Source organism: Entelurus aequoreus, linkage group LG21 (assembly GCF_033978785.1).
Source record: "Entelurus aequoreus isolate RoL-2023_Sb linkage group LG21, RoL_Eaeq_v1.1, whole genome shotgun sequence".
Lineage (NCBI taxonomy): Eukaryota > Metazoa > Chordata > Actinopteri > Syngnathiformes > Syngnathidae > Entelurus > Entelurus aequoreus.
In genome coordinates, this window is record NC_084751.1 from 30799416 (window position 1) to 30821937 (window position 22522).

The window sequence follows — 22522 nt, forward strand, 5'->3', positions numbered from 1 at the left end:
GATTCTCTGAATTTTTTTTATGATATTACGGACCGTAGATGGTAAAATCCCATTTGTTCACAAAGTGGTGACCCTCGCCCCATCCTTTGTGAATGACTGAGCATTTCATGGAAGCTACTTTTAGACCCAATCATGGCACCCACCTGTTCCCAGTTAGCCTGTTCACCTGTGGGATGTTCCAAATAAGTGTTTGATGCGCACTCCTCAACTTTCTCAGTCTTTTTTACCACTTGTGCTAGCTTTTTTGAAACATGTTGCAAGCATCAAATTCCAAATGCCTGCGATAATATTTGCAAAAAATAACGTTTTCCAGTTCGAACGTTAAGTATCTTGTCTTTGCAGTCCATTCAATTGAATATAAGTTGAAAAGGATTTGCAAATCATGGTATTCTTTTTTTATTTATGATTTACACAACTAGTGTGTGAATGTGAGTGTGAATGTTGTCTGTCTATCTGTGTTGGCCCTGCGATGAGGTGGCGACTTGTCCAGGGTGTACCCCGCCTTCCGCCCGATTGTAGCTGAGATAGGCTCCAGCACCCCCCGCGACCCCAAAAGGGATAAGCGGTAGAAAATGGATGGATGGACAACGTGCCAACTTCACTGATTTTGGGTTTTGTATTTTTTCAAGCAAATCTTTTTGAAGTCAAATGAAACGTTACCATGTTTAAACTATTTCTAAGGCCAAAATAAATCCCCATCTGTTTCAGGTGTTACATCGCCACAGCATCCCCAGCCAAGTTTCAGGCAGCTGTACAGAGAGCTGGGTTGACCTATGACCTACCTGAGGCTATCAGAGCTTTGGACAAGTTAACCTCGCGATACCAAAACCTGGAACGCAGCTTGAACTGGAGCAAAGACTGGGAGCAGAAACTGAGAGAGACAATACAGTCCGTGAGGTCAGCCCGAGATAGCGGACTGACTTATTACAACTGATGTGACTGTAGCGGTGTCCAAACTAGTGATGCGAAATCCACATTGTTTTTTTGTTATAGTTATTAGTGCTCTATCAAATAATACATGTCATTATTAATGAATTTCATTTTTACAATATGACAATAAAGATAATAATAAAAAATCAAATATGGCCACACTTGGACACCCCCGTTGTACGGGATGAACAGGACTTAGAGACTTAATCGGAAGAGTTAGCAAGCTAGCCTCAGTTGCATCCATTGTTTTAAAACTATGTTGAACTGTATCGTCCCTATTCAAATAAAAGAATATCTTATTCGCTCGCTACCTTGAATACATTTTCGTTTTGGAACAATAATGCCAATCACCACAAAATAATCGAATATCGTTAATGTCAAAATAGAACTTCTAGAAAGTCATAAGCCATAGTAATGTGAATGTTAACCAAAATGTATACGAAAAAATGTGAATAATGACTAAAAATAAAGTTGCATTGATACATTCATTAAATTTACTTTGTGACTCATTAAAATGCATTGATTTATTGACTTTCCTCCCAGACCAACAGCACTCATGCAAATGAAGCAAAGTGAAGCAGGAGAGAAAAAACTAAATGATGTACTTTGTGGTAGTGACTACATGTATTGTCATAATAGTGTAGTACCATTTGTGTGTATAGGGGAGCTGCAACCTCAAGTTTTGTGGCCCGTCTCACTTGAACCTGTGCGAGGCACTATTCAAAGTACTGTACATGCACATAGGACTGATTTAGGATTGTAATTGGCTCTCTGAACTGACAAACTGACGGATGAAAATCCTTCACAAATCCAACCTGGTAGAAACACTAACCTTGCCCAGTCAGTAAGAACTGCAAAATGCTGAAAATAAAAAGGCAGTCTTGGAACATACACAAAAATAATGTTTTACAATACATACAGTTATACAAGTATTATTTTGTAAATGTATGATTTAATATATAATAAACAGTAAACAGATCATTTCAATAGAATGTTTTGTAAATTAAATATTTTTAATAAATTACAGTATTTTTTTTCTTACCGAATATCTTTAATAATCATTCATTTTATTTCTGAATTATTATCACTATGCATTAAACATTTGTATACTATATGCAACATTTGTAAAAATGTTTATCTGCATTTAGACGTGATAAAATATGCAATGATATATATTTAAGAAAAAAACACATTTAATTGAAAATGTCAATATTTACAGTATAAATCAGATGTCCCCAAACTACGGCCCGCGGGCCGGATCCGGCCCGCCAGCGTCCAAAATCAGGCCCGCGGAAAGTCCCAAGTTTAAAAAAAAAAACTATATATATATATATATTTTTTTCTTCTGTCTTTTCTTATCCACTTTGTACCGTTTGCTACTCACGGTGTCTCCTAGCCGCTCAGGCAAATCATATTGTCTAAAAATGCATTTTCTCATCGATAACGTGACATCATTGCGCACGCGGAAAGTGCGCTATATATATCTAATATATATATATATATATATATATATATATATATATATATATATATATATATATATATATATATATATATATATATATATATATATATATACACTACCGTTCAAAAGTTTGGGGTCACATTGAAATGTCCTTATTTTTTAAGGAAAAGCACTGTACTTTTCAATGAAGATAACTTTAAACTAGTCTTAACTTTAAAGAAATACACTCTATACATTGCTAATGTGGTAAATGACTATTCTAGCTGCAAATGTCTGGTTTTTGGTGCAATATTTACATAGGTGTATAGAGGCCCATTTCCAGAAACTATCACTCCAGTGTTCTAATGGTACAATGTGTTTGCGCATTGGCTCAGAAGGCTAATTGATGATTAGAAACCCCTTGTGCAATCATGTTCACACATCTAAAAACAGTTTAGCTCGTTACAGAAGCTACAAAACTGACCTTCCTTTGAGCAGATTGAGTTTCTGGAGCATCACATTTGTGGGGTCAATTAAACGCTCAAAATGGCCAGAAAAAGAGAACTTTCATCTGAAACTCGACAGTCTATTCTTGTTCTTAGAAATGAAGGCTATTCCACAAAATTGTTTGGGGGACCCCAAACTTTTGAACGGTAGTGTATATATATGTGTATATATATATATATATATATATATATATATATATATATATATATATATATATATATATATATATATATATATATATATATATATATATATATATATATATATATATATATATATATATATATATATATATACACCCTGATATAGAGGGTTCCATCTCGGTCCACACTCCATATCAGAAGGTGGCGGTAAGGTTGCTAACCTCCATTAAAACAAAAAAGAAGAAGAAGAAAAATAACAACGTCCGTCTTGCTTTTTCCGAGTACCCATGAATGCAACCCAGGATTTGACACCATTGACAGCCAACATGGCGCTCGCAATGTAGAGCCAACCAGTCAACATCTAACCGCTTTGCTGTCACTGCTTTATTGTCAGCTGTCAGGTAAGAACCAAGCTCGGGGAAGATTAATAGGAAAGTGACTGTGAAGAGCTGTCGGTCTTTTTCACCTTACCTAGCTTTTTCTCTGGCTGCTGTGGCTAAGCGAGAGAGTGGCCAATTGTTCAAAAACAAGTGACGGCGTTGGAGCTCGCATGGACGCAGATTGGACTTCCACACCTCGAGCGATATGGTAAACATGCCTTTTACTTGAACTAAATGTTGTTTAAAATGTGACCCATAAGGACATTTTGCTCTCGGGGTGTAGCAGTTAACGAATAGGCAGTCATTAGTTTTTAGGACAAAGGCCAGAGACGTTTATATTTTGGTATTTTTCTTTTCGATACAATTAAGTTGGCCACAGCTGTTCTAATTCAAATAGATAGATAAACTAATGAGGATTTTCCTACGTGAAGATTTTCTCCTAAAGTAGATTGTGAAGTAGTTGTTAAAGAGAAAGGTTAAATGAGTTTACAAGCTGATCATGTTTAAAAAATATATGTTTGTTGTTGTCAACTGAACTGCACACTGATTATCGCCCAGTATTGTTTGCTCGTATAAATGATGACGTCACCATTTCGGACTTCCTTGCTTGGCCTTTATTGTTGTAGTAACTAGGGGTGGACTATACTGCAAATGTCGGTGTCGATCCGATACCAAATATATAGAAGAGACAGTATTGTTGATAGCAATACTGATACCTTTCCAAGAACGTTGAATGAATGTGTCTTCAATTTGTTTGTCACGATTATAATCAGAATAAAACACAGGACAAAAAATGATTTAGGTAAAACAATATAGTTGTGTTTTTATCAAACTTGTTTGTGAACAATTTAACAATATCCATAATATAATACAATTATTGCCTTGTACTTGACTTTATTTTGGTCAAACAATTTCTTATTATTTTTATTTTTTTATGGTTTTCTACACTGGAAGGAGGGAGTCAGGCTTACTGGCAGGAAGAAGTCTCAATAATGAGACTACAGTGCTGCTTGAAGGATAGGGTAGACATTATTCACCCCACAATGGGGAAAATATGTGGTTGCAGTGATGATACAAAAGTCCACAAAAAAAATAGGTTAAAAAACCCCAAATAAAAACAATAGGGAAACATCTTAGAACACAAAGGACATAAGACATTAAGAGCACAGAGCTGATGCAACCAGCTGCCACTTGAGCGGCGCTATTTCTACATACAGTTACACACAACAACTAAAAACAAAAACATGAGCATAGAATAATACATGTTGCACACATACGATGGCACCATATAGACAAACAACAAAGCAAAACAAAAACACCCTTTCAACACCCACATACACCGTGGTGACCTCCGCACCTAGGCTTCCATTTGTAATCTGTTCTTAAAAAGGTCTGTGAGACTGAATCGTACGAAAACTGAAGCACTTTTTCGGTAACACTTTAGTATGGGGAACATATTCACCATTAATTAGCTGCTTATTAAAGTAACAAAGACTTAATTTAGAGTTATTTGGACACTAGGGGTACATATAAGGGTTAGGGTTAGAGTTACGGTTACTAATAAGCAATAATTCTGAGGTTATTGAGGGAAGACTCTTAGTTAATGGCTAACTGGTTATATAATAAGGCCATGCCGAAAAAGGCATTAATAAGTACTTAATAATGACTAATTAAGAGCCAATATGTTACTAATTTGCATGTTAATAAGCAACTAATTAATGGTGAATATGTGTTCCCCCTACTAAAGTGTTACCACTTTTTCTTATTAGAAATAATGTATATCTAATGAATCAGTTTCTTTTTAACAAATATCCATTCACTTTAGGAAATGATGGTCTCTAATTGCAGTAGTCTAAATATTCACAAGCCCGATCAAATTTTACCACTGGGTTACAAGTAGTTGGGATCCGAACCAGGTTTATTTTAGTATTAGAGTGAGAGCCGAAGGTTTAAGTGATGTGGGAACATGACAGCTGTCACTAAAGAATTTGATTCTATAGGGGTTTAATGGCTACATTGCGGTTTAGTACAGTAAGAGAACCAAATGCTTATAAAAACAACACACGGCTTTCCTTTTTCTGTGCGTTCTAAATAGTGAACAACTGCTAGCAAGAGGTGGCTATCATAGCAGTTAATGAACAGACAACCAAATTACACAGCTAGCGCGACTATGCATACAGCTGAAGAACTATGTGCTACATTTATCAGGATCAATGTCATGGTGACTTACTCGATGGACAGTTTTCTGTCTGGTCCAGCTGGCCTGGTGTGTCTTTTATAATTGATTTTGGTTAGGTGGAAAAAGGTTTCTACCACTGCAGTTGCAGGGTTTGTTGTCACAAACAATTATTTATTTGTTTTGATGCAGTCTCTTGGAGTAGTGTCGTCACCAGATTTCCTCTGGTGTAACACTGTGTGCCACTCAGTGCAGCAGGAGCACTCAATTTCTGCCGGCATGCCTTGACAAGCTTCAGATGTGCGGCACCAAGTCATGCCGGTACGGACTCTCTCGGCTCCCTGTCTGCTCTGACGTTTAACCCTCTTCCTCACCAAAGTACGCCATTATCATCTCTCACAAAGTCCGCCATGATTAATGATGCTGTTGTTGTTGACGGAAGTAGCGTTCATACCTATAATTAATGGTAATTAAAATCAGAATCAGAATAGTTTTAGGGACGGCGTGGCGCAGTTGGGAGAGTGGCCGTGCCAGCAACTTGAGGGTTCCTGGTTCAATCCCCAGCTTCTACCAACCTAGTCACATCCGTTGTGTCCTTGAGCAAGACACTTCACCCTTGCTCCTGATGGGTCGTGGTTAGGGCCTTGCATGGCAGCTCCCGCCATCAGTGTGTGAATGTGTGTGAGAATGGGTGAATGTGGAAATAGTGTCAAAGCGCTTTGAGTACCTTCAAGGTAGAAAAACGCTATACATAACCCATTTACCATTTACCATTTTATTGTCATTGAGAACGGGTTCACAAACTAGGAATTTTTCTTGGTATAATCGTGCAACATAAAACACATAATAGGTAATAAATAATAAAAATGAGCCGTAATAAATAATAAAAATGAGCTGTAACTGAGCTATCAATAACAAGATCTGAAAAATTCCTAGTTTGTGAACCCGTTCTCAAACAATGGCAATAAAACTATTCTGATTCTGATTCTGATTTAAATGACCATTGATCATAGGTATGAAAGCTACTTCCTATAATTAAGGGTAATTAAACCAGATTAAATTTTTAAATGACCAAATTTCTCTAGGTATTACATGTTATCATGAATGTGCCTGTACATACTTACAGTATGTATATAAACCGTTGTTGGAAGTTTTTTAGAGGACTTTATAAGTGAACTTGGTCAATCCCAAAACACCTGTAATGTTAGCTGCTTCTTGCTCGCAATTTCTTACTATTTAGAACGCACAGAAAAGGGAAAGACGTGTTCTTCTGTCATAAGTATCGCTAATGATGGTCAAAACAAAAAGTGAATTTCCTCTTTTAGAAATATTTATTTGCCGTTTTATTAGCCTATTGTATTACAAATGACATGACATCACACTACCACTATATTAAGATAATATTGAGAACAATATTGTTTGTTTAACAAACATGAAGGCTCCGTGCCAATGCTGTTTTATTAATTTAAAATTTAAAATAGTTGACTATTGTTGTTTATGAGCATATTTAAAAGCACAGATGGCAAAGCAGCTTTCTTTAAACAATTTTGTTTAATATTCTCTAAAGATTTTGCTATTACAGCCTCAAATAGAGAAACATAATCATGTGGTCCTTGATATTCAAGGACAACACGGCCAATCGGCGACTAACTTAAGCAGTAATCCTGTCAGTCGTTGACATGTCATTGTTTTTTGTTTTTTTCCCGCATTATTTTGCAGGTAAAGTAAAATCCTCTGTGAAGCACCCTCTCACTGGTCCAATCCTCATTTGGTGCTGATGTCATCAACATCAGCCAAGCCCTGCGGCACCCTTCTCTGTCCTGAGTCTGGACTTTCAGCCGCAATGGACTCTCTGTCCATGTCTTCCCTTTTATCTGGGGAGTTGGACATGGATGGGGTCCAAGGAAGTGAAGGAGGGGAAGACGAGGACGATCTGGGAGACCTAGAAGTGAACCCTTATGATGGCCTGCCTTTTTCTTCACGCTACTACGTCCTTCTACAGGAGAGGCAAAGGCTTCCTATATGGACGCTCAGGCAAAATCTGCTGGAGCACCTGGAGAACCACAACATGGTGTTGGTCAGCACACGTAGTGGAGATGGAAAAAGCACCCAGGTATATATATTAAATCAATATATCAATTCTATAAACTGGAGATAAATAGAATTTTAATAATATGGAGTTCAACTGTATACTCACACTGTAATTAATAATCTCATCCTCCTACCACCCCTTTGTTGTAAGAATTTTGCTGTTAGTAGGTCATTTATTGGATCACAATTATTTATTTTACACCACTTGTGCAACAATGGCTCATGCCTGTTTACACTTATATTGTAAACCTGAGCTCACAGATACAATAAGCAGGGGTGCTCACACTTTTTCTGCAGGCGAGCTACTTTTCAATTGATCTACCTCATTCATATATATAATTTATATTTACTTATTTATGAAATATATGTTTTTGTTAACAAGTTAAAGGTGTTTAATGATAATGCAAGCATGTTTAACACATATAGTTAATATTGTTAATAAATTAAAGGTGTTTAATGATAATACAAGAATGTTTAATACATATAGTTAATATTGTTAACAAGTTAAAGGTGTTTAAAGATAATGCAAGCATGTTTAACACATATAGTTAATATTGTTAACAAGTTAAAGGTGTTTAAAGATAATGCAATCATGTTTAACACATATAGTTAATATTGTTAACAAGTTAAAGGTGTTTAAAGATAATGCAAGCATGTTTAACACATATAGATTCCTTTCTTTCATGAAGACAAGAATATAAGTTGGTGTATTACCTGATTCTGATGACTTGCTTTGATAGGAATAAGACAGTGGTGCTGATAAAGTCCGCATTTTCAAATGGAGGAGAAAAAAAGTCCTCCTTTCTGTCCAATACCACATGAAAGTGGTTGGTTTTTGGCATCTTATTTGTCCAGCTTCCGTACTCCTGTGTATACAGTGCACACTTTACAAGAAATACATTGGCGGCAAACTCCGTAGCTTGCTAGCTTGTGCACGCCAGCTTTCTGAGACTCTTATTTTGTTAGTGCAGGCAGGTTGAAGCAGCGCTTTTATTGTGCAACTGTGCAGTCGGTCTTTGGAGTTTTGACGACAGGTACGGCGCCAGAGTCTGTTGAAATAAAAAGTGTTTCTCGCCTTCCTGGCGGTAATTTTTTCTTAATAATGAGCTGGCAGCAGCCAGCGTCATCTCAGAAGACCCTCGGGTGCTGTGAATGTCAATCAAGTGACGAAAGTGACGTCATAGTGAAGATTTATGATGGCTCATTTTTAGGACTATTTTTTTAATGCCTGGCTGGCGATCGACTGACACACCCTCCGTGATCGACCGGTAGCTCGCGATCGACGTAATGAGCACCCCTGCAATAAGGAAAAAAAGTAACACAACGCATCATTTTATGTTGTTTTGTAGTCCCAACACATTCCAAATAAATTATTAGAACGAGGGATGCACGATACTAATCGGGCCGATATGAGGAACTATAGCTGGGGAAAAAAACGCTTTATTAAGGCAAGATTACCCGTAGTGTGCTGTAGGTGTGTTATTGTGAGAAAATCAAGCGCTGCTTTACCCCTACATGTCGTAAACTCTCTCTGAGCTCATTGTAAACAAACATGGTTTCTTCACCGTTTCAGAGGAAGATTTTTTGTGTGCTATTTACACCAAATATTCTGCAAAGAAGAGAGAACACATCACACTTTAAAGGGGAATTGCACTTTTTGGGGAATTTTGTCGTTCACAATCATTATCAAAAACATGACGACAATGTTTTTTTTTTTTTTTAATGCATTCTAAATATTAAATAAACGTCCGCTTACTGCAGAGCCAATGGGAGCTCTACTATTCCACCAATTTAATCAGATAAATAACCATTCAAAAAGTGCCAGTAATACTCCATTTACATTTCATGAAGCGCCCCCCGCGACCCCGAAGGGAATAAGCGGTAGAAAATGGATGGATGGATGGATGGAATATTAACCAAGTAGTGATATTGTTATTATAAGCCCTTACACAGACAAACTATTTGGTCACTTCCTGTGTGCCGATGTTTACATCATCGAGTGGTCTGCTGCTTTCTCGCTTCCCTGCTCTCTTTAAGTATGTTGTGGATCAAAAATCATGTATCTCACTTGGACAGAAGTTGGCTGGGGATATAATCCGACAATTTGGGACACTTTGATCGCCGCTTAGGACCTATAACTGGCGAGAACGACACGAAAAGCAGTGGTTGACCTAAAATTAGCGATTATACATTTTCACTATGACGTCACTTTCGTCACTTGATTGACATTCACGGCACCCGAGGATCTTGTGAGATGACGCTGGCTGCCGCAAGCTCATTATTAAGAAAAAAATGACCGGCAAGAAGGCGAGAACCACTTATTTCACCTCTGCTGCCCACTGCTCCCCTCACCTCCCAGGGGGTGGACAAGGGGATGGGTCAAATGTAGAGGACACATTTCACCACACCTAGTGTGTGTGTGACAATCTTTACTTTAACTTTAACTTTTAACTTGTTTTTTGGGTGCAATAAAAAACACATGTTTAATCATAAGTTTTATCATAAATATCATGTTAAAATTAAGCCAGTAATGACATTTATCGTGTTGTCCTTTATTTTGAAAAGTATTAAAAAGTATTGAAATACATAACGATATACATTTTGGTACCAAAATGTTGGTGTCGGTACAACTCTAGGTGGGACGTATGTGCAAACATAACAATGTAGTCGCTAACGTGCCCAAACGTAAACTATGCAGTGACGTAGCAAGTGGTATCCCAATTCTTAGTGAAGATTAAAAAGCTCTCTTCCTTTTTGCTTCTTTTCGAGGGTGTAGTGGTAATGGGAGAGGACTAATGGTAGTGAGTGAGGCTGTGTATTAAGATTGGGCCTTCCTGTTGCAATGTTTGCTGCAAATATAAAAATAAAGTAGTTGTCCTGCAAGACAAAACTGTCATCTTTTCCATGAGTCAAGTCCAGTCAGCTGCCCGCCTGTGGGTTGCAAATCTCAAGACGTTCCGCATTGTTGTCGTTCAGCAGCCGTTATGTATCGTGAATGGGCAGGACCGATTTGATTTGCTACTGCTCCTCTGGAAGGACAGAATAAACTGTTTGTGGTTCCATTTACTACATTACAACTCCCCTTCTCACGTGGTCATGTGCGGATTCGCGAGATCTCATAAAAGTCTTTGCTGCACAGTGTAGCCGCAACTGTGCATCACACGACTGGGGGAATTGGCGGACGGCGGATTGCAGAGACATTCAGTAACTGCGCTGTTAAGCAGCCTTTAAGGCATCCAGTGGAAATTTGTGTTTCTACTTCCTTATATTGGTAATATATTTTGTTTTCCCCTTCCTCCTATTATTGGTAATGTAGAAAATATTATTACAGTCAGGAACAAAAACAATATGAGAGCAACATGGGGTATCCTTAGTAGCATTATTAAAAATGCCATCAATACCACCAATACTTCTCAGACGGAAATGTAAATAATGACAACATGAAGGAAGTAGTTGAAAGCTTCAATAATTACTTTGTAAGTATTGGACCAAAATCGGAGGAAAGGATTCCAGACCCAGCGTCAACTGAGGACTTCAATGATGCCATAGATAGAAATCACAATTGAATGTTCCGCACAAAAGTGACAAAAGAGAAAATACCGGCAGTTAAAATAGTGAAAAAATGCAAATCCAAGACTTCAATTGACTGTAATGTAATTGATATGGAAACGATACAAAAGGTTATTGAAGAGATCTCAGGACCATTAATGTATATTAGTAACCTATCATTTCCGACAGTTAAATTCCCAAACAAAATGAAAATAGCTAAAGTTGTACAGATTTTTAAGACTGGAGACAAACACCAATTTACAAATTATATACTTGTTTCTTTACTTCCACAATTTTCTAACATCATTAAAAAACTGTTCAATAACAGATTGGACAATTTCATGAACAAAAATAGAATACTTGCTGAGAACCAATATGGATACAGAGCTAATATTTCAACTCCGATGGCTTTAATCGTAATTACAGAGGAAATTACCAATGCAATAGATGGTAAACACTTTGCAGTGGCAATGTTTAAAGATCTAACTAAAGCATTTGACACAATTAACACACAATAATACACAATATTTTAATTAATCAAATGTAATCAAATTACAACGATATGGCATCGAAGAGTTGGTCTTAAACTGGATAAGAAGCTACTTAACCAACAGGAAGCAATATGTGAAGCTAGGCGAACACACGTCTACAACGTATATCCTCTGGCGTACCACAGGGTCAATACTGGGATCAAAATTGTTCAATCTTTATATAAATGATATTGGTAAATTTACAAAATAATTAAAGTTAGTAATATTGGCGGACGACATAGCTAATACAAATAATAACAGAAGAAATTAAAGAGATGGTTTGACCAAAACAGACTATTCCTAAACCTCGGTAAAACTAAAATATTGCTATTTGGTAACAGTGGAAGAGAAAGTCAAACACAAATACAAATAGGCGGAATAAACATTGAAAGACTAAATTAAATCAAATATGTAGGTGTAATGATGGATGATAAAATGAACTGGACATTTCATATAAAAATTATACAAAATAAAGTGGCAAGAAATACATCAATAATGAATAAAGCTAAATATGTATTGGACCTAGAATCTATGAACTATACATAATGTTGGATGTAGAGAGCACTCAAACCCTTTTATTTATTGAATCAAAAACATTGAAGTTCTACAATATATAGTGAATTTGCAAACAGCTAAATGTACAAAGCAAATTATAACCTGCAACTCAATAACATACAACATTTCTTCTTAACAAAGAGAAATTCAACCTCAGAGAAAAATGTAATTTAAAACATTTGTATGCACGTACAACACTTACAACCTTTAGTATCTGTATGTGGGATTAAATTATAGAATGGATTAAGTAAATAAATCAAACTTTGTACTAATATGATCCATTTTAAGAAACTGTTCAAACCTAAAGTGTTTACAAAGTACAAAGAAGAAGAACCATGATAAACATTCTGAATTTATTGATAATCTTATATATCTCACCATATGATATACAACTTACTTCACTATTATTCATCTATTTTTTATGTTATTATTTATGAAGCATATTGTGAATAAATTGAGAACAGGAAGTGAACAAAAGTGTTAAGGAAACTCCACACCTAAAATTTAGATGTGTAAAAGGGGTAAGATTAAATAAGATCTGCTTCTTCCTACTCCTTTTCGAACATGTTCAAAAGAGAAACTGGAAATTGTGATGTATCATGTTGTAATTATATGTATGTTCGGAAAAAAAACTCAAACCATAATATATTATATTTTCTCTCCCTCATATCTCCTTTCAGGTGCCACAATGGTGTGTGGAGTATGCTTTGTCCTATGACTTTTCTCACGGCAAGGTGTGCTGTTCTCAGCCTCATTCAGTGGCAGCAGTGAGTTTGGCTCTTCGTGTGGCGGATGAGATGGACCTCAGCCTGGGTCTGGAGGTGGGCTACAGGGTGGCTCATGATGACAGTTGTACACCAGACACCTTGCTCAGGTCAGAACAATGGATAATGGTTGCATAATAATCGTATTGTGTGTGTGTGTGTGTGTGTGTATATATATATATATATATATATATATATATATATATATATATATATATATATATATATATATATATATATATATATATATATATATATATATATATATATATATATATATATATATATATATATATATATATATACACACAAACCCCGTTTCCATATGAGTTGGGAAATTGTGTTAGATGTAAATATAAACGGAATACAATGATTTGCAAATCATTTTCAACCTATATTCAATTGAATGCACTACAAAGACAAGATATTTGATGTTCAAACTCATAAACTTTATTTTTTTTTTGCAAATAATAATTAACTTAGAATTTCATGGCTGCAACACGTGCCAAAGTAGTTGGGAAAGGACATGTTCACCACTGTGTTACATCACCTTTTCTTTTAACAACACTCAATAAACGATTGGGAACTGAGGAAACTAATTGTTGAAGCTTTGAAAGTGGAATTCTTTCCCATCCTTGTTTTATTTAGAGCTTCAGTCGTTCAACAGTCCGGGGTCTCCGCTGTCGTATTTTACGCTTCATAATGCGCCACACATTTTTGATGGGACAGACAGGTCTGGACTGTAGGCGGGACAGGAAAGTACCTGCACCCTTTTTTTACGAAGCCACGCTGTTGTAACACGTGCTGAATGTGGCTTGGCATTGTCTTACTGAAATAAGCAGGGGCGTCCATGAAAAAGACGGCGCTTAGATGGCAGCATATGTTGTTCCAAAACCTGTATGTACCTTTCAGCATTAATGGTGCCTTCACAGATGTGTAAGTTACCCATGCCTTGGGCACTAATGCACCCCCATACCATCACAGATGCTGGCTTTTGAACTTTGCGTCGATAACAGTCTGGATGGTTCGCTTCCCCTTTGGTCCGGATGACACGATGTCGAATATTTCCAAAAACAATTTGAAATGTGGACTCGTCAGACCACAGAACACTTTTCCACTTTGCATCAGTCCATCTTAGATGATCTCGGGCCCAGAGAAGCCGGCGGCGTTTCTGGATGTTGTTGATAAATGGCTTTCGCTTTGCATAGTAGAGCTTTAACTTGCACTTACAGATGTAGCAACGAACTGTATTTAGTGACAGTGGTTTTCTGAAGTGTTCCTGAGCCCATGTGGTGATATCCTTTAGAGATTGATGTCGGCTTTTGATACAGTGCCGTCTGAGGGATCGAAGGTCACGGTCATGGAGTGATTTCTCCAGATTCTCTGAGACTTTTGATGATATTATGGACCGTAGATGTTGAAATCCCTAAATTTCTTGCAATTGCACTTTGAGAAACGTTGTTCTTAAACTGTTTGACTATTTGCTCACGCAATTGTGGACAAAGGGGTGTACCTCGCTCCATCCTTTCTTGTGAAAGACTGAGCATTTTTTGGGAAGCTGTTTTTATACCCAATCATGGCACCCACCTGTTTCCAATTAGCCTGCACACCTGTGGGATGTTCCAAATAAGTGTTTGATGAGCATTCCTCAACTTTTTCAGTATTTATTGCCACCTTTCCCAACTTCTTTGTCACGTGTTGCTGGCGTCAAATTCTAAAGTTAATGATTATTTGCAAAAAAAAAATGTTTATCAGTTTGAACATCAAATATGTTGTCTTTGTAGCATATTCAACTGAATATGGGTTGAAAATGAGTGTATATATATCTCCAATCTCTACACCTGCCAACAGACTTCCTACTCCCCTTAATTGGTATGCAAATATAAATGTATTTTATGATTATGTTACTTAATACCTCTTAGTCTCCACCAAAACCTAATCTACCTTGCTGCTTGGAATGACAGAACGGAAATAAACAAATGTTTGAAATTCCATCTACTCTAGGGACGTTTAGGCTCAGGACCGCATCCTGAAAAATGAAAGGATGAGTGGCATTTTTGATATGTTCCATCCATACATGCATTTTCTACTGCTTGTATCAAACAAAAACTTTTCTGGCGCTTTAGCTTTGGCCATTTCTAAAAAATAAACTACATCTCCCAGAATCGTGTGCATAGGAACACCATAAGAAGAAGGTGAAGTGTTCTAGTAGATACGAGGAGTTGTTTTTGGACATTTCCTGAAAAATCGAAATCATCCATAACTGTTTCAGTTATTTTGCAAAAACACACAAACAAACCCTGGCGAAAACATAACCTCCTTGGCGGAGGTAAAAAAAAGTCTGTGTTCTGCAGAGCAAAGCGTGCCATTTTCGTCTTGAGCGTTTCCAAGCCAACACAGCCAGCTAGTCACCACACACCGCACAGAGGGAAATCACCCAAATGGTACACTGCAGGAAATACTGGTACTTGATAAATCTTCAATCCAGCCATCCATCCATTTTTCCCTGCTTGTCACTCTTGATGTTGCGGGGGGCTGGAGCCTATCCAGCTGCACTCTCGCGTAAGGCAGTGCACATCCTGGACAAGTCCGACCCAGAAAAGGTATTTGAAGTAGCGATGTCCGATAATATCGGACTGCCGATATTATCGGCTGATAAATGCTTTAAAATGTAATATCGGAAATGATCGGTATCGGTTTCAAAAAGTAAAATTTATGACTTTTTAAAACGCCGCTGTGTACACGGACGTAGGGAGAAGTACAATGTGCCAATAAACCTTAAAGGTACTGCCTTTGCGTGCAGGCCCAGTCACATAATATCTACGGTTTTTCACACACACAAGTCAATGCAATGCATACTTGGTCAACAGCCATACAGGTCACACTGAGGGTGGCTTATAAACAACTTTAACACTGTTACAAATATGCGCCACACTGTGAACTCACACCAAACAAGAATGACAAACACATCTGCACCGTAACACAACATAAACACAACAGAACAAATACCCAGAACCCCTTGCAGCACTAACTCTTCCGGGACGCTACAATATACACCCCCGCTACCTCCTACCCCTAAACCCCCCCCCCTCAACCTCCTCATGCTCTCTCAGGGAGAGCATGTCCCAAATTCCAAGCTGGAAAAATAATGCACTTTGTGACTTCAATAATAAATATGGCAGTGCCATGTTGGCATTTTTTTCCATAACTTGAGTTGATTTCTTTTGGAAAACCTTGTTACATTGTTTAATGCATCCAGCGGGGCATCACAACAAAATTAGGCACAATAATGTGTTAATTCCACGACTGTATATATCGGTATCGGTTGATATCGGAATCGGTAATTAAGAGTTGGACAATATCGGAATATTGGATATCGGCAAAAAAGCCATTATCGGACATCTCTAATTTGAAGTCACCCAAGCCATCAGTTTGTGAGGTATTTACATTATCAAAAGTTAAGTTGTTAGTTAATTTTTCTGAGAAAACAGCATTTTCCAGACTAATATAAAAAATTGCCACTGTAGAGGACACAGCTTCTCACAAAGTACAAGTTTAAGAACACTAAAGCATACATTATTGTTTTACACTTGGTACACACAATGTTTACATTGTCACTTTATAGACATCAACGATAAGTAATTTATTTTTAATATTTGCTTGAAACATTGGATGTTCCTGCACAATTATTTGCACTTAAAAAACATGTTTGTAGTTTTAAATATGATTAAAACATTTCAGCATTATGTTCGTGTTCAATTATAATAAGTGTGTTTATCCTAAACATTCCTGGTACTTCATTTTACACACTACAACATTTTTAAGTCTTTTATTTTTTGGACATATTCAGGCCTCATATTTGAAACATTCATGATACAGCACATGAACAACATTGACAGGTCTGGAACCGCTGAGTTTCGAGGGCAAACGATCGACTAATTTAGCACTCCATTTAAAGTATGAAATTAACCTACCTAAAGAAGTTGTGCAGCTTGCTACATTTTTTCCCAACAGCCTGTAATTGTTCGTGTTTTCTTTTTTGATTTGTTCTTTACTCTGCATTTTGACAGCTGCCTGACCTAAATTCACCGAACACGTGACATCCTTCCAGACCCTGATGCAACTAATGTATCTCTCGGAAAATCTTGGAACAACTCGGCTGTTCTCGTTGTCGGTTAACCTTTGACTCACGCTTCCAAAATGGCTGCGCCCATGTTGTTTATACCGATTAATGTTAATTATGCGATGCCTTAAACAGTTGAAAATGTAAGAAAAAAAGTAATGTCGGGGTGTTTTAATCAATTTATTCGACGAAACAATTATGTTACAATTGTCCAGTATGAGAATTTCTTACATGGTTATTATCGCGGTAATTTTAAATGTGTTTAAAATTATCAAAAGCTACTAAAAGAACCCCTTCAAACATCACATTCAAAATGTATGCATGTACCCCAAATAGACAGTTGAATGTGCATATGAAAGCAACACAAGCATTATAAACAAACTAATAAGGCAGAAACAAAATAATACTATAAATGAATAAAAAGATGGCACCCTTTTGACATAAGACGTAACTGCACTTTTTGTCCATATAGATAAAAATAGTGTTCATATATGAGGTTTAGTCTTACACATAGGACTGCACGATTATGGGCAAAATAATAATTAAGATTATTTTTCTGAATATTGAAATCACGATTATTAATCATGATTATTCATTATGTTAGGTAAAACAGTGTTGGGGTGTGAACGCGACGCCATCATGTAATTTGTAATATCTAATAAGTATGCTCTAGAAAAACGTTATCTATATATTTAAAGACAAATATTTGTGTTTTTGTTCATTAATAGTATCACCGTGTCAGATATTTTATTACATGATGCCTTTATCTCTATGTTTGCATTTTCATAGAGAGAGGTATTTTTTAAGTTATGTACACATATTTACATGTACTAATGTGTGTACATGTACATGCTGTATCCATTGAACGTTTGAGCAGAAATCGGTCATATAGATATTAATTCTACACCATACAACATTAAGAAAATGCTATGTCACATGAATAGTTATTAAAGTAATTACTTTGTGGAATGAAAAAAATCAAGTATTGTAAAAAACATGGTTTACTTTTTGATATCAATATAAAACATATGCAATATATGTTGCACGATTGCACCAAGAAAAATTCCTAGTTTGTGAACCCGTTCTCAAACAATGGCAATAGAACTATTCTGATTCTGATTCTGATTCTGAAAACACAAAGCAGTTTGGCTTAATGAAGATAAAGTTAAATAAACAAGCTTTGTTCTTCAACAACAACCATGTACTTCAGTGTAACAGTTTGGCAAAAAAAAATAAAGAGGAGTGATACATCGAATACACAATCTTTGTGCCTCACTGACAACTCAGCCAGCGTTCAATTCGATGAGATGACAAAACATTTGAGCTAGTGTGAATGTTATTGGAACACTAACAAAGTTAGCAGTTAAAATAAAGGACGAGTGAGCATTCCAGTCAACAAACTACAGACTTTATAAACAAGTTGTGGCAACGTTCCTGACACATCGCCTGCTGCATGGTAACTCTCAGTCCCAGCAGCTGACGGAAGGACGTGAGCTGCACGTTCAAAATCAAACTGCAACATCAAATATTTTTCTCCTCCAACAGCATTGCGCTCTTAATCGCACACCGAGACTCCACGGAAGTAGAAGCGAGTGAAATGAAGTGAAACGAAGCGATCAGCGCCGTTAGCTCGGAGGGAACATTTTCAGAGCAAAGTCTGTGAAGTCGCCGCCACGTTTCGCGAGCAGAACGGCTCTAGTGCACATGCGCAGACGCTGCGGCGCTTCAGTATTCAGAAAGTAAGCAGTGTTGCCTTAATTGCATTATTAATAAATGACGGATTTTCATTAATTGAAAATGTATACGGTATTACTAACCGTCTGGAATTTTACCGCGTTTTATCTTTATACCGTTTATCGTTTCATCACTAGTCCATTAACAAGTAAAAAGTCAAGGGCGGTCACGGCATGTTCTTGCCGTCAATGCGGGTCCATTTTTTAGGGCAATACGGCAAGTGACAAGGGCAGTCGGACACTTGCCGTGGTTAAATTCGAACCCTGCATATTCTGTATCACAGTGATATCGTACTGAGGCCTTAATACTGTGATAATATCGTACCGTGAGATTTTGATACCGTTACATCCCTAGTGTGTGATATTACAGTGGCCAAAATTATTAAATATACTTGTTAAATAAAACCTCTGCCTTGTTTTTAATGAATGCTTAGGCCTACTACGCTACTGTATTTTATTGTGGGTCATTATGTTGGTATGTAGAAAGCCAAGTTTTTTTTGAGGTAGTACTTGGTGAAAGAAGTTTGAGAACCATTGTTCTAAGAAGTTATATAGAAAGCAGCCTGTATGTCAAGTTTGGGTAATTAGAAGCAACACTTATACTTTCTCTTTTTATGTCTCACCTTTTTGTTGTTTTTTTGGTAGTTGTATTTTTACACTGAGTTGGGGTTGTGCACTTTGGACAATGCTGATCATCAGTATCTCTTCTCTTATTTTACAAAGGTCACATTATTGAATGTCAACAGTTTTGTGTAGTAATGTCACTTGATCTATTTTTTTGTTGATGCTGCCACACCTTGTTCTTTGTTCTCTGCACTTTGGTTATACAAGGTGGCAGTAAATTATTTACAGCAGTAGTGTAAAGTGATGCCTTTTGCCTTCACTAAACTCTCCAATTGTTTAACAAATAAATGGAGGTTTATACTTTTTAGCCAGTCACTTGAATTTTCCTCTGGAATACTGTTCATTAATATTTTTATGAGCTGTCCTATTTTTGTTGTCCATAACATGAAAATATTTAAGGAGCTATTGTGACCTCTGCTGCTGGCGTTTAGTATTGCATTCTGTAAAACCCCTTTGTGCTGTCAACACACTATGGGAAAGGTTTTACTGTACTAAGAGCCCCTGCTGTATTTGGCAACTACAGTAAAAGACTGATTTGATTTTTAAACTGTGGCTTTGTCTCAAATCGAATATTTCCATCAGCACACTTCAGTAGATATCCTGTATACAGTGTGTACTTAGTTCTTAAATGTGGACATTTTGGCAATGTAGTTCCATTTATGTTGCAGTTATTTAATTCTCAGCCATCCAGGTCATGGTGATCTGCAAAGGTTGAATGAATGCAACTGGTTTCTTCTTTGTTTCCGATGTTTCACTTTCCATCCAAAAGGCTTTTTACACATCTAGATTGTAGGTGTGGAGTTTCCCTATTTGGGTGTGTCCCCTGGGGGCTGGGCGGTCACCGAGATTTGAAAAACATTAAGGTCAAAATTTGGTGGTTTGAGGGCGCTTTGACATGAAAATCAATATGCAGGATATGGAGCAGAGAGTCACCATCCACAAAGACTCACTGAAATTACATGAATGTAAATATTTATTTTAGGCCTATACACCTTCAGATGTTTATATTTGTGTGTGTGCACAGGGTAACATAAACTCTGTCCGCAGCAACAGATTCACATTTATTTCATTAAAGTGAAACCATCCTAAATTACGTCAATGTAATTTAATGTTATGTAAATGGCACGTTTTGGTCTGATCGGATACTTTTTTTATCTGGTGTGGTATGTGGGAATAGCGATAAATTTAAAAGTGAATTTCTGTTATGGACTCTTGTACTGTAGGCGGTCTGTACAAACCATTGGGATGACCAAAGATTGTATAGAAACAAGAGCTACTGCACGGTGATGTAGGTGTAAGTGATCTCTTTCTCAAAGTGTATTTGCAGTCAGTTTTATCTTCTTTTTGTCAATAAAAAAAAAAAATACAGAGGATATGACCTCAGTGTCCTAAGTGGTACAGTAGTTACAATCATGCCTGGAAGTGGTCACAATTGTTGGGTTGCATGTGACACCATTTATGGCTGCAGTGGTCTCGCCCTCAAGCATTTGTGGGGCACACAGGCATTGTCGTAGCAATGCGTCAAGTGAAGTCCGAGCAAAAATGTTAGTGTTCCTAAGATTGTGACGAAAAGTTCAGTAAACAAACAAGACTGCAGAGAAATGTGGCTCAAATGTCTTCAGAATATTTTTTTTATATATTTTTTTTAAATTGCTTTTCTTATCCTCTCATATGATTAGTTATCTTTAAGAAACTTATAGAATGGAAAGGCATAGAATGGATTATTCATACACAATATATTTTTTCAAGCTGTTACCAATACCGATAAGTTCCTGTTTCTCAGGACCGACACTGATAACTTCTTTATGTATATTATTTTTTACAGCTGGAGAAAGACTCAAAGTGGATATGACAACCTGTACTCGTAGATTAGTCCTAACCAAATATGACATCACCAATAATGTAGAACTAACATCACAAGCGTAAATCAACATTGACTCATGTCCTTATTTTCATCTATCACAGTGTAAAAGAGTGTAGACTTAGACTTCCTTTATTGTCATTCAAATAGCGATCACATCTAAAAATTTGTTGTGGTTCGGATGTACAAACCGTGGCTACAGGGGGTTTGCTGGTCGACAGGGTCCAGTGTCTTCAGCGATGGTGGAGGGCAGGGTCTTCTGACATGCATCTATGATATCACAGCTGTCAATTTATTTGGCTGTATTGTTTTATCTCTGGACTACGGAACTTGCTGGTACGGGAAGCAATCCAGTGTGTGTGGGTGCTTTTCTGTCCTGTCTTGGCGTCCAAGATTGATTGACAGTTTAGCCTGACTAACTGTGGACTGGAGGAGAGCGGCTGGGTTTCTCCCTCCTCCATGCTCTTGCAGGTTCCCTGCCCCGCATATGAGGTAGAATATGAGACGAGCTTTGTTTGCCAGCTCTCTCCAGTGCCATCATTTTATTTCAATGAGGAAATTTCATATTTCTTTGGCCCTTTCTCTGGTAGAATATTTTGCACTTTTCTGACGAACAGCTGTGTCTAACAGCTTTTCTTTGTGGCTAACTTGTGCAAGTGACTTCATTTGTGTACTTTGATGCTGGCTCAGGGTGGCTGTTGAGTTTCATATTTTGAAGCTGGTGTTTTTTCTTCGTCTTACGAGTTACGAGCGCTGGATTTGTTCACCCTTCCGGTGTTTCTTAACTATAGGAGGAGCCCCATTGTTGGGCCGCCAAAAATATATTTCTTAGCTGTGGTACATATGGGTACACTTGTGGCAGTAATGACAATATCAAACGAACAGAAGAAGTCTGCAGCTAAAGTCATTAGCTGTGTCTTAATTCGGAGGACGCATTCTTCCAAGGACCCAGCCCATGCGGTCAAGGAAGTGTGGGTCCTGGAGAGACTCTTCCAGCCACGCGAGGGCCGATGTAAAGCAGGATGGTTTAGCCTTTGCAACACTTCCTGGTTGTGTCACGTGCTCACAACCTCAGACTATATTAGGTGGAGAAAAGGAAAAACTCAACAAAA

The 22522-nt window shown here is 37.3% G+C and overlaps 2 protein-coding genes across 4 annotated transcripts in view; both read left to right on the top strand.

Annotated features, from left to right (window-relative positions):
- The window catches only part of thnsl2 (threonine synthase-like 2), a 39545-nt gene extending 38169 nt beyond the window's left edge, over positions 1-1376 (top strand). The window contains 1 exon segment of the mRNA XM_062031390.1: positions 709-1376. Coding sequence (XP_061887374.1) covers positions 709-934 — 226 coding nt within the window. The 3' untranslated portion in view covers positions 935-1376.
- Positions 1377-3284: 1908 nt separating this feature from the next.
- dqx1 (DEAQ box RNA-dependent ATPase 1) overlaps positions 3285-22522 on the top strand; it is a 57842-nt gene continuing 38604 nt past the window's right edge. Inside the window, exons 1-5 of one of the 3 annotated variants that reach the window (XM_062031392.1) lie at positions 3285-3425; positions 3500-3612; positions 5773-5901; positions 7300-7693; positions 12986-13179. In XM_062031392.1, coding sequence (XP_061887376.1) covers positions 7358-7693; positions 12986-13179 — 530 coding nt within the window. In that variant the 5' untranslated portion in view covers positions 3285-3425; positions 3500-3612; positions 5773-5901; positions 7300-7357. The remainder of the gene's footprint in view (positions 3426-3499; positions 3613-5772; positions 5902-7299; positions 7694-12985; positions 13180-22522) is intronic. The other 2 variants (XM_062031391.1, XM_062031393.1) reach the window with 2 other exon arrangements.